Consider the following 12,653-nt stretch of genomic DNA (forward strand, 5'->3'; position numbering starts at 1 on the left):
CTGTGTCAAGTTCGCTTCCCTAGTAGTGGATACGATGAAAAAACACATTGATCGTGACGTGAAGACGGTTGCCAGATAGCCGAAGCGGGCTACGCAAGTACTGCTTGGTGGCGTTGTCTGGCTTGACGCTAGACCATGTCTGGCATAGACCTCTGATCATGAACTCAAGATCTTGGAAAAATGGGAGGCTAGACTATGGCGAAAAGCGAGATCTCGGTGTTAAAACTAGTATTGAAGCTCCACGGCAATAAGTGAAAGTGGAGTGAAGGAGAGTGGAGAAGAATTAGCAACAAGCGTGCTGGAAATTGACGCGGCAGCTGAGCTGACTGCGTAACCTTCAGCCTTGAGCGGATACGTTGGTCTGAGCACTGCATAGTGCATATGGTTTGGTGTCGCCGCCTGGGTCTTACAACCGCATTACCACGGAGACGTAAACCTATCAGGTGTTTGGCGTACCTACGCTGTTAGTGCATCTCGTTAGCTCTGTTCAGAGTTTGTAGCTACACGGCCATGCCGAAGTTACAGCTCCATGCAAGAGACAAGGCCAGACAAGGTCGTGCGACGGGGCCGCTTGCGATGTCGTCATCAGTTGGTGGCAACCAATTAGATCCTATCAGCTGCACCTCAGCCGTCTTGGAGACGGGGGCCGTTGAACGGACAAGGCTCAGATCAGCGATTAGATGGTAGCGCCTCTATCGCTTAGATCCGTTTTCGCGAGTACTTGGTGGTAGCGTGAGAGGGCTGGGTGTTCCCCGCGCATATGTATAATACCTCGTCCCACTGTACCGGTCCTGTAACCTGCCATTACCACGAGGCGACCACTCTTTACTCAATCTACGTGAGGTCACCTGACAATACCCTGCACATCACTGCTCGCTCACTCGCCACCGAGATGGACGCCAATCTGTCGGAGCGCAGCAAAGCGCACCTCAGCGATGATGAGAAAATACCAGTCGAGGTTCCCGAGACCGAGAAGATACCTGTCGAGCACCCAGAGAAAGCGCGCCCTCAAGTCGAGATTCCAATCTACAACGACGTAGAGCGTGTCGACCAAACCGACTTGTCCTTTGCTGCAATTCTCAAAGGCACTGCCGCAAACCCGCTCAATACCTTCGAGAAGAAGGCCGCTTTAATCAATGTTGAACTCGATAAGTTCGGAATGGGAAGGTACCAAATATGCATCTGGTTCCTCTGTGGCTTTGGATACTTTCTTGATCTCGCATGGTCACAAGGTGTTGGTCTGATTGCCTCAGCCATCTATCAGGAGGTGAGTTGCGCAACCTCAAGCAGGTAACGCGTGCTAAAGTATCCACAGATGGGAGTCTCTGATGCACACACTGGAGATATCTTTGCAATTGCCAACGCAGGACTGGCTGTTGGTGCGCTTGGCTTTGGCCTTGCCGTCGATATTATCGGTCGTAAATGGGCTTTTAACCTCACTTGCCTTATCACTTCAATATTTGGGCTGTTGCTGGTACGCGAACAAAAATCGCCTTTTCTGCAATCAAAAACTGACCAGTAACCAGGCTGCCCCCAAGTACAATTATGGTGCGATATGTGCTATCTACTTCCTTGCGTCCCTTGGTCTCGGAGGCAACATCCCGATTGATGCAACCATAGCACTCGAGTTTCTACCTCATAACCGACGTTTCCTCGTCGCCCTTCTCTCCATGTGGCAACCAATCGGTGTTGCGATTGCATCTTGCATTGCCTACGGTACCACCGGTCAAGCCAAATGGCGCTGTGATCCCGATTTGCCAGCTTGCCCCAGCGTCAATTCTGGAGAAGCCTGCTGCACAGTTGACAGCAACATGGGATGGCGCTACACTGTCATCGTTCTTGGATGCATGACGTTGGCAGTGTTCTTCCTCCGCTACTTCGTCTTCACTTTCCATGAGTCGCCTAAGTTCTTGCTTGCGAGAGGAAAAGAGCAGCAGGCTCTCGATGTCCTGCACAAGATTGCAAAGTTCAACAAGCAACCGGCCCCGACGTTGACCATGGAGATGTTCGCTGCCATAGATGATGCTTCTTCCAATGCTACATCAAGCGTACGAGTGTCAGACGAAGGCCCTCAAGACACCAAGACCACTGCCAAGAAGGTCGTTAGCGGATTTGGAAAAGAATTGACTCGCCTCAAGGGTATCTTTACTAACAAACTATCCGCCTTTATTTTCGTCTTACTTGCGATCACATACATGGTGAGCATCATCACTCGCAGAAATTCTGATATTTGCTAACAATGGATAGGGCGACTACTGGTCCTTCAACCTCGCGGGTAGCTTCCTTCCACTTATCCTGTTACGCAACAATGTCGACGAGGGTCGGGGAACCGTGAGCGACACATATGAGCAGTACCTCATCATCTACTTCCCAGGAATTATCGGTGCTATCCTCGCACTTGCGTCTATCCAGTTGCCTCTTGTTGGCCGAAAATGGTCTCTGGTCTTCTCCGCTCTCTGCCAGGGTGTTTCCATGGCCATGTACACCCAGGTGTCTAACACTGCGGCTTATGTGGGTTTGAACGCCTTGGAATATATCATGCAAACTGTAAGTGCGGTCTCCAAACGTCACTACTTTTAATACTAATAGAAGTTTAGTATTTCAATGCCGTCTTATATGCGTCCGCTCCGGAACTCTTCGACACCGTCTACCGCGGCAGTGTGAGCGGCATGCTTTCGTGCTTAGGTCGTATTGCAGGAATTGTCGCACCATACGCGGGTGCTCAGCTTCTTGCTGACAATAGTTCCGGTATCCTTTGGCTAGGTGCTGGTGGTATCTGGCTGTCTGCACTGTTGATGTGCTTCTTGCCTGTGGAGATGAAGAACAGACAAATGTTCTAAGTAAGCGGAAGATTACGATTCACTAAAAGTTGGCTTTTATCTATGCCGTTAAAGAGATTCATCGATACCCCATGCTATAGAAAGCAATACATTCATGCAAACAGAAAATCATGTTCACAATTCTGCCCAGACAAGCTCACACCGATCGCTCCTGCGCTATTCCTGTTTCCACTAGTCCGCAGCCGATGACGTAGATATTCTTTCCCAACATTCTCCAGAGGTTTGCCGTTGTCGTCGGCTCTGTCCAACCGCAACACCATTTCGTTTCTTGTCACGCTTGTTACGCGCTGATTCTGCATCATGCGGTTGGTTTCTTTTTCTTTGCGTTTATCACTTCAGGCTCTCTTCCGACACCTCTCCGGAGGGGGGACGCCCTTTGAGCTCGCCTTTGTCCAATAATTTCTGAGTTCCGCGGAAGGAACGCCGATACTTGCGGAACAAGGCAAATTCCCCCTTCACAATAATTGTATTCTCTGGATCACTGCAGGGCGCTCAAGATAGCGACACTTATGCACTGGTTCCAACATGAAGTGCCTCCTCAATTGGGCACACTTACCTCAAAGCACAAAAGAAGCTTTCAGTATGCTGACCAAAAGTCAATCATCGAAAGCTAAAATGATACCAGAGTCAGGCAGCAAACCTTGCAAGTTACTCGGCATCGTCAAGGCAATTATTAGTTCCACTTGTCAACATCAAAAGGTGTTCAAGCCAACATGCACAGCCGGTCACTCGTCGCATTAGGAGTGTATGACCAGATAAGAAGGAGGTAGCGCCTTTCGGGAGATGGGAAATTACTATGAGGCCAAATTCGGCACCTGATTCTTAAAAGTATCAAATGCAGTGATGCAAAGTGATATGGACGAAGATAGAGATCAGGACGAGGCGGGCACTGTTTCGTGTACATCTTCTTGAATCTGCTCACAACGTGTAGAAAGATGGCAACATTCAATCTTCGACTCGCCTACCACCAGCTGTTCGAGGGATTCATACGTGCCGGACAATCCGATTCCACGATATGTTACCGATGGCTGTATCTCAAGTCCGGAACCAGAGCCGTTGTGAAATTCAATCAGTGCTGGGACGTGTTACGGATGTTTATGATACGATCTGGCACCCACATGCCTTCCAGAACGACTGTCGTCTGTCTAAGGTGGCACAGGAGAGACAAAACAGCCTTATCTCACGTTATGCTCACCGGATCGAAGTAGCGGAGAAAGTGATGTTGAATCTGTTCGTAGTATACTCCTCCAGGATGGAAAACCAAGTCGCCAACTAAGCCTGTATCTGTTGTCTCTGCACTCACTGCCTACAGGACGAAGACTAACTCGCTAGTTGACGATACGATCACAGTGGGTTTTCCAGCCATGAGCCACAGAGTCAAATAACGTTCTCGATCTCGCTTGCTACGACGTTTCTAGGAAATGAGAAACCCAACGAAGTCCAAAGGGGCCTTGATGTGCTTCCTAGAGCACTAACACCACCTGGGCACCTGCTCGTCCGAACAGCTGTTTTGAGCTTGATAACGACCCGCCGACATTACTAACTTCTTCCCCAAATCTGAAAGAAGACACCAAGCGATCGCTCTCGAGGATACCTAGACCCTTAAAGTCTGAGTTAACAGCGAAAGTGATATCGCTCCCACAATGGAGGCCTAGTTCTTCAGACCGCATACTCACTTAGTCGCGAGAAGAATTGTACACTCCCACGATCAATACACAAAACTCTAGATGTCACATTTACTTGTTCACAAGAAGAGCTAGACGATCCGCTTGCTTCGCTTTCGTCTTCCGCTCGGAAACGAACTTCTGGGAAATATACTCTTGTACAGCCAAGAAAAAGATAGCTTTGAAACCTACTACCGAGATGAGGGCAGGCCAGTACGCCTTCCCAAGGCGCTACCGTCAGCTTTGTGTCCTGTCATCATGTCCTGACACAACTCTTTTGAGGGTACAAAGCCATATGTATTCCCAGAGTCACCCTGCTCCAACTTCGTGGCTAGAAATGTTTCTGAATCTTGACCAACTCAACAAAGAGATCATCTTTAGACTTACACATACGGTTCGCGTGGTACTATCTCACTTGGATAAGAATCAAACATCCAGCACCGTGAACTCATTACGGGGCGAGGCGGAGTAGAAGATGGGTAACACGATGTACTGTAGAGAGATGATTGGTAGTCTTGCTGAAATAACTGATAATGCACAGGAATGAGAAGACGAAAGGCAGAGAGTGACGAGAGTTTGGTATGTTTAGACGAAGACGAGATGTTTCATCGCTCGGTTGCGAATCATGACTTGTGTATAAAAGTTCAATGCCACAACTCAGTAAGAAGAATAACAGAGAGATTGCCATAGGATTGTGTAACTACACTTGCATAGTGAGAGAATAATGAAGAAGAGACGTTGCACATCCAGCATGCGTATCACAAACATTTCATCTACACTTTGCTCTTCTCATTCCCAACGACAAACACCTCAGTAGGTTCCACCTCAATCTCATCCGACGAAAACGTCCTAGAGCGACGGAAGACAGCTTCTTCAACAGTGTCATACACTACCGTGCCTTTCTTGTTCATCTCAGTCGCGCCTCGGAGTTGCCATCCGAACCTCGCAAAGCGCTCACGGACGCGATCGTTCAAGCCCACAAGTCTGAACTGTGTGTTCTTTCCGCCATACGCTTCAATATCTGCCTTGAGATCCTTGAGATGGGTAAGACCAGTCGTATCTATGTTGTGCATCGCGTACATGTCCAGCACCACACTACGGATCTGAACAGGTTCTTCCAAAATCTCGGCTTTGGTGCGTAGACGCAAGGCACGATCTTTTCCTGCAACGCTCCAGTTGCGGTTTGCGTGGGCAGCCTCGAGGGTAGCCACATCACCAGAATTGAAAGTCTGGACTGCGTCAAGGCATTGAGTTTTAATGTGGTAAGCATTATAGAAAAGCATGGATTGGTGAATGCGGAAAACTTGGGTATCAAGAGGGGTGGCATGCATGCCAGACTGGCGGCCGTGAGAGGTTACCTCGACAGAAGTGAGGCGGTGGACGCGGTGGAATGCCATGAAGAGAAGGTGGTAGACAATGTTGAACCCAACAGCCGTGCCAATGCCGACTTCTGATGAGACAAAGAGAGTAAGCCAGAAGGCTAGCATTGAGGTAGTGAAGTCGACCAGCGAGGTTCGCCAGTATCCGTAAAACACTTTGAGGGGAACTACAATGTGCCAGACTGCTGTAACGATGATAGCGGCAAGTGTGGCTTTGGGGATCCAGTATAGTGCTGGCGAGAGCTTGAAGATACTAAGGATGACGACGCCACCAGCAATCAGACCGTATGCCGGAGACTTGACGCCAGACTCTGAGTTGACAGCGGTACGTGACATGGCGCCCCCTACTGCCATGGATGAGAAGAAGGAGTTGAAGAAGTTGGTAAACCCAAGGTAGACCAGCTCTTGTGCGGCATCAGTGACGTATCCATTCTTGCGGCCAAAGGCTTTGGCAATAGCCAAGTGCTCAAGTGCTGCAGCAATGAAGGGCGCAATACTTCTAGCAAACACCTTTCCGATAAGAGCTGAGTCGGGCATCCGAGGTGTTGCGATGCCATCAGATTTGACTTTGCTCAGTGCCCAGACAGGGTCATCGTTCTCGAGGTCGATGTCCTTGTTGACTCCGTACGATATGCCAGCGAAGAGGACGAGTACCACAGCACTGCGACCAAGCGCCAACAGCCATATAGCCTTGTTCTTCTTGCCCCAGCGCTGTCCCATCTTCTGCATGAGATATAGCATCAGCAAACCACCAAGACCGACTCCGCATGTCGGACCGTCGTACTGGGGTATCTTGGCGAAGAGGTCATGGATGATGTTGGCCGTACCAGACCCGACAGAGATGCCGAACAGCGAAGGGATCTGGCCGAGCATGATGACGATGGCGGCGGCGGAGATGAAGCCGCTCAAAACGGGCACGGAAATAAACTCTAGTAGGAAACCAAGCTTGAGCAAGCCTAGCGCCATAGAGTAGATACCGACGGACATGGCAACGGCGGAAGCGATTGCTTGTGGTGAGTATCCGTCTTGAGTAACATCTGCAATGATTTCTGCCGTCAACAGACCCATAAGCGAAGTCGGACCAGTGGACAGGTCTGGCATCGGTGTTAGCGGTCAATCTCGGCCCCAGTTGGATGGCTTACCTTTAGATGTTCCCATGACAAGGTAGAGAAAGTTTGGCAGCCAGCTTGACATGAGTCCATATTGTCCAGGTATTGTCGCGATCTTGGCATATGCCAGAGACTGAGGGATGAGGAGCACGCCGACAGTAATACCGGCCAGCGTGTCGTTGAGAAGCCATCGTGGATTGTACTTTGGCAACCATTGGATGATGGGCGCCTTTTGAAGCAGGTATTGGCCCGCAATCGAAGGAGCGGCACGAACAGCCTTGTTACCATACCGTACTGTACGCTGAAGGGTAGTGTCGGTGGCTATCGCTTCTCGACTCCGTTTGGCCTGCTTTCTGAAGAACTCCATGATGAATTGACGTGAAGCAAACAAATAGCAACCGAACAATGAACAATCAAGATATGGGGAATCAAAAAAGGTTGAGCAGTCGAGGAGGCTAACTGAGGGGCAACACAGTGTACTTTGCGGCAAAGATATACTCCACGCATCCTGGAAAACGGCGTTATCAACGGCAAGGTAGCCTCATATCGATGCAACCGGGTCCTGAAGCCATAGCGCAGGAGCTGAACCTACTAGATGGCCTGCCAACACACCCACTTCTACCCGCTTACTCGCATGGAAACATGCTGAGAACGTCCAGGTGCTCTCGCATCGGGGTACTACCAATCATGGCAAATGGACATCGGCGTGCGGGTCTAGTGATATCCAATCAAGGAAGGGAACTGCAACTGGCATACGTGATACCCTGTTCAAATCTCGACCTTCCGTGTTGAGGGACCGAGGCGCAAGCTGTAGGACGAGTGGAGAATTGACGTAGTAGCGATTCGATGATATTGTCGTAATACACCACTGAGGCGCAAAGACATAGTCACGCTGCCGATAGCAGCAGGGGGCACTAAGAGATTAGACAAGCGCTTGTCATGCTGCCGAAATGTCTAAGCATAGGAAACCCAGGGTTCGGTCACATTTGACATTTTCCCTGAGCCCATCTGAAATACCATGAAACAGCGCAAACTGCTTGGATTCAACTTGATAAGACGATGCCAGTTAACCCTCATTGCATTCTGAGGTGACTGTCTGCAAGAGACGAGATCTTTGGGAGTCGAATTACCCCGCAATACACTTCATCAACGCTGAACTAGCTTCCGTCAGCCACCCCGCGCAGGCCTGGTTGAAGTCGGACGCTAGCGCATTGAATTAAGCTTTGTGTCAAGCTCCACGAATAGATGGCCAAGAATCCTTGTCGAGTATCTCCCGGACGGAGCGTGTGCCGTGTCAGTGCAGCGGGTGATCGAAAGTTGGGACGAAACGTCCGCAACAGCGGTGATCCCTCAGCCTCAACCTGCACAAGTCGGCAGTTGTTTCGATGACCGCTAGGATGTAGAAACGTTGTGCAACTCGCCGAAATCATGACACGCAGATGTTTCAAGTTCGGCATGAAGACCGATTGTTCTTACCCCTCAACTGGTAGCGGCACGACCTAGACATACTGGACTGTGGTGCCCTTACTGAAGCATCACACCTGTTATGGAGCGCCAATCAGCCTCAGTGGCGTGCATGGAGTTGCTGTACTCATGAGACCGAGACCGAGACGACCAGCGCCACGCGAAAGCAACTTGGCAATTTTCAACGGCAAGGCATTCGTCAGCAACATACGCAATTGTAGTTACATCGCGGTTCAGTTCCATCCGCGACCGAACTGAATGTTCCAATTCCAATCTGTAAGGGCATGCTACGAAGCTCATAATCGGACCACTATGTCGCGCTGATGCACACTGCACATGATTTAGTGTAGCAGCCATCTCTTACATGTCAACGATGAACAGCAAACTTGATCTGAGTGAAAGTGCATCAGCACATGCACGTGCCGAGCGGGATGAGTTGGCGCAAACGATAGATGCATGCAGTGTGACCAACAGGATTTGGGCCAATGAGGACGGTCTCCATGTTGCTGCAAGACGGCTCTCGCTAAGCCGTTCCGGAAGGTAGAGGTCGAAACAACCTCCCAACGACTTCCATGATGGTGTAGGATGTGGATGCGATAATTTGATTGCATGGGCCATGTCCGTTACAAAATTTGTTTGCGATATCATGTCTTTCCGTATGCAGAAGGTCGTCCGCTGATAAGAAGAAGAGCTTGAGATTGAGGTTGTCAGTATGAGTTCAACATCAGTACCGTTGCCTCTACAGCGTTCCCCGCACTCGTTGGCTTGGCTGATGGTTAAGGCGGAACCAGCGTGCTTGTCGAAGCCAAGAGACGGTATACTGAGTAGTCTAGCCATGGCCAAGGCGGGACTGCCTCTGCTAATCGCATCGCCTAAACAGTAAGCAAACCAGGTCAAGGTCGTGCGTCGATCCATCGATGCAGTCAGGAACGGCACATATCGCCGGCGTATTAGTTGGTGTGGGAGATGGCAAAGCCACCATGCAGCGACTCTCGCATATATTCCGGACAGAAGCCCGTCCAGCGACTTAGTCCCGCCAATGACGGCGATATGTCGGAAAGCCGTGAGAAAATCGAAGGCTGGACCATGTGTCGACAGCACTATGATGGGTGAAGAAGTGGATGATTGGCTGGCGGAGTAGGATGTGTACCGAAAGAGGGGTTGTGCATGGTGGCCTGGCATGTGGCGGCGACGCTGGTGGTTGTAATGGGCGATCAGATGTCTCGGCTAAGGAAAGATATTTGGATATAGGAAGGGTGAGAGCATGACAGCATGAGAGCGTCGTCGTTGTCGCAAACGCTCCTGCAAAGAACCAGTGGGGTAGGCGCTAGAGAAGAAGCGCTGCAGGAAGCCGTTACTTCCCCCTTGCCAAGCATCAAGGCGAAGGGCGGCCGTGGCAGCCGCGGTCTGTAACCATGGTCACGGTGGTAGGAGGACGCCGCACGTCGATGGAAAGAAGGCGCAAGGTGATGGAGGATGGCGACGAGGGCGGCGGAGGTGAGAGGTGGTGGTGAAGAGTGCCGTGTCGGAGACAGCGACGCAAGCTCCGTCTCCGCGCTAACGCCAAGACGAAATTTATTATCGATAGGGCATCTCTGAGGCCAGTGCAGAGCAGACGTCCCCGGTCAGAGTTGCATATCCAGAAGATTGGAACATGGCGCGCAAGAAGAAGAGCGCGCAGGCCGATGCGGCGCCCAGCGGCAGCGCCTCGTCGACGCCGCCGCCCGCCAGCAACGGGGCAGCCGCAGCGAAGAAGGCGGCCAGCGAGCCCTCGACGTCTGCCCTCATCATCTGTCGCAACAAGTGAGTTTGGGCGGGTACTGCCGTCTTGATGCAGAGAGACAATACCCTAATAGCGGCACTATAGGCATTGGCGCTACATCTCTTCGTTCCACGGCCCCTGGCTCCAGCTTCCCCCTGAGGTCCTCGAGTCGCTCGCCCATAGCAACTACCTCTCCCCGCGCCCGCACCCCATTGACCCTGCCGTCTTCTACGACCTTGTCAAGATCCGCAAGGCGGTTGACGAGGCCACCAACCTTGCTGTGCGCGCCACGTCGGGCTTGACGTCGGCCGCCCTCAGCAACAGCCTCAATAATGGGAACAGTATGCTTGGGAACGCGGCGGCGCTGGGGATAGGCTACGGGGGAGGCGGGACTTCGAAGCTGAGTAGAGAGCGGAAACACCGCATGCGCGAGCTGGCGACGAACAAGCTGAGCCAGGCATACCATCTCGACGAGATTGCCGCCAGTGTAGCTACCATGCAGAGCGCAAGCACGCTGGAAGACGTCGCGCACCTGGTGCTGCAGCGCGAGCCCAACAATATCGACGCCAAGTACGTCCACTTCTTCCACGAGAAGATTCCCAGCCGCATGATGGCACAATGTACACCTTTGGATACTTTGAATGAAATCATCAGCGAGCGACCCAACGACGGGAGCCCCCTGCGAACACGCGCATTGACAAGAATCTTCAAGGAGGACTATGTGAACTCGGCCAAGGATCTGAGTGAGGCTTTGAGTACCGCACGCTATATCATGGCGCAGCATCGAGCGGGCAAGGACCAGCTGGTGCTAGCAAAGACACTTCAGGAACAGTACGGGAGAGATTGGAGACAGGAGGTTAAGATCCCTGACGAAGACCACCCTAGTTCGCTTGAGACACAGTTACTGTTCCATCGCGCTGGCGTATACTTTACCATAGCATGCGGCCATGTCAATGCTGCATTAGATGGCCTACAGGCAGCCGAAGAGGCAAAGGCTTGGCGTGATGCTCAGATCGCTGAAGGCAAAGAACCAGATCCGGTGACACCAGAAGAAGCGCACGGCAATCACCTGCGTCTAGAAGCCCGCAAGCAAGTCCGCCAGAACGCCAAGCGCGCTCTTCGAGACTACGTCGCCTTCCTCTCTCACTTCGACTATACCCCTGGCATCTCTGCCGAGCTTGCTGAAGAGTTCCTGCGTAGGTTAGGCAATTCGGCCAACAGCAATGCGAACGGTTATCCGAATGACAAGATCAAACCAAATATGAATCGCCTAATAGAGCAGACAAATGGCGCTTCGTCACCCATATCCGAAGCCCTCGTGCCCCATCGTGGTCCTGCCAAGTCCTCTTCAGACCGCGCATCATGGCCTAAACTCCCTCCACCTGACATCTTCAAAGTCTCCCAGCTCTTCGACGCTGCCCCTCCAACCTCCTTACCCCCTTACCCACCACCCCGCAACTCCTCCGAAACCCCGGCCTCAGCAGCAGCCACCGCTTTTGCTGATAGTCACGAGAGCATAACTTACCATCCCCTCATTACAGACGCCCTGCACAGTCTTCTCCTCTGCCATGCACTCATTCAAACACCCCCCAAAGAACACCTCCGACATGCCCACAATGCCGCTCGCCTGGCCCGTGTCTGCGACGGCTACCCTATCTTCCTCGCTGCGCGATCTCCTGCACGTGCAGACTGGATCGAAGTCCTCCGACGAGCTGGAAACTGGATCGGCTTATCCACGTCCTGGGAGAATCTCTGCCGCCCGGCACCTCTACCTGGCCACGGCGGCAGTGGCAAGAACAGCTCTACGGACCTGGCAGGAAAGAATGGCATGAACGGTTCCAGCGGCGTCGAAACTGACGCTCAACGTCGCGAACGTCAAAAGCACGAGGCCATACTCGAAGCCCTAGCCGACGAACGCGTCGTTGACGAGGAAAGCTTCCAACGTGCAGTCCGCGCACGAGAACGCCGAAACAGAGAAGATGAGGAAGCTGAGAAGAAGAGACAGCAATCTCCTCCTAGCGATGCAGATGGGAATCCAGTGTCGCCGCAACCCACACCACCCAAGCGCTGGGCGCAGGACAACGGTCGCGAGTATCCCATCAGTACGGAGAGGGCGGAAGCCATCTCGCGCTGGGTTAGGGACGCGCCGCCGGTGGGTGAAAGCAGTGGAGCGAAGAACAAGAAGAGGACAAAGGGAAAAGGGAAGAAACCATCGTTGAGGGCAGGTGGAACGGGTTTGAGCCTTGCGGATAGTGTCGATGCGTTGAGTGTGCAGGAGGAAGACATTGATGAGTAGTGGCAGGTATGGTTGATAGAGAGAGACATCTGTATCGTGACGACTGGCAGATAAGCTAGATTATTTTTAGTGCCATCCAGGGCTTCGGCTTGATACATTTAAGAAACAGAGCAGTACGAGCAAGTTCGTTCTTTTCTTC

The 12,653-nt window shown here is 51.9% G+C and overlaps 4 protein-coding genes across 4 annotated transcripts; 3 read left to right on the plus strand and 1 right to left on the minus strand.

Annotated features, from left to right (window-relative positions):
• Positions 1–892: 892 nt before the first annotated feature.
• On the plus strand, positions 893–2,840 carry GT037_002499 (sugar transporter-like protein; the record flags this gene model as incomplete). Its single annotated transcript, XM_038927546.1, has 5 exons — positions 893–1,267; positions 1,316–1,474; positions 1,527–2,198; positions 2,248–2,547; positions 2,598–2,840. 5 exons carry the CDS (start codon positions 893–895, stop codon positions 2,838–2,840), a joined length of 1,749 nt encoding a protein of 582 aa, XP_038790838.1.
• A 2,437-nt stretch (positions 2,841–5,277) lies between these two features.
• GT037_002500 (sulfate permease) lies at positions 5,278–7,359 on the minus strand (the record flags this gene model as incomplete). The annotated part of the gene is made up of 2 exons (XM_038927547.1): positions 5,278–6,977; positions 7,026–7,359. The coding sequence occupies 2 exons, from the start codon at positions 7,357–7,359 to the stop codon at positions 5,278–5,280; spliced, it is 2,034 nt and encodes a 677-aa protein (XP_038790839.1).
• A 1,461-nt stretch (positions 7,360–8,820) lies between these two features.
• On the plus strand, positions 8,821–9,000 carry GT037_002501 (uncharacterized protein; the record flags this gene model as incomplete). Its single annotated transcript, XM_038927548.1, has 1 exon — positions 8,821–9,000. One exon carries the CDS (start codon positions 8,821–8,823, stop codon positions 8,998–9,000), a length of 180 nt encoding a protein of 59 aa, XP_038790840.1.
• A 1,110-nt stretch (positions 9,001–10,110) lies between these two features.
• Positions 10,111–12,514, plus strand: GT037_002502 (uncharacterized protein; the record flags this gene model as incomplete). The annotated part of the gene is made up of 2 exons (XM_038927549.1): positions 10,111–10,259; positions 10,324–12,514. The coding sequence occupies 2 exons, from the start codon at positions 10,111–10,113 to the stop codon at positions 12,512–12,514; spliced, it is 2,340 nt and encodes a 779-aa protein (XP_038790841.1).
• Positions 12,515–12,653: the final 139 nt, after the last annotated feature.

Source organism: Alternaria burnsii, assembly GCF_013036055.1.
Source record: "Alternaria burnsii strain CBS107.38 chromosome Unknown 750, whole genome shotgun sequence".
In the NCBI taxonomy this organism is placed as follows: domain Eukaryota; kingdom Fungi; phylum Ascomycota; class Dothideomycetes; order Pleosporales; family Pleosporaceae; genus Alternaria; species Alternaria burnsii.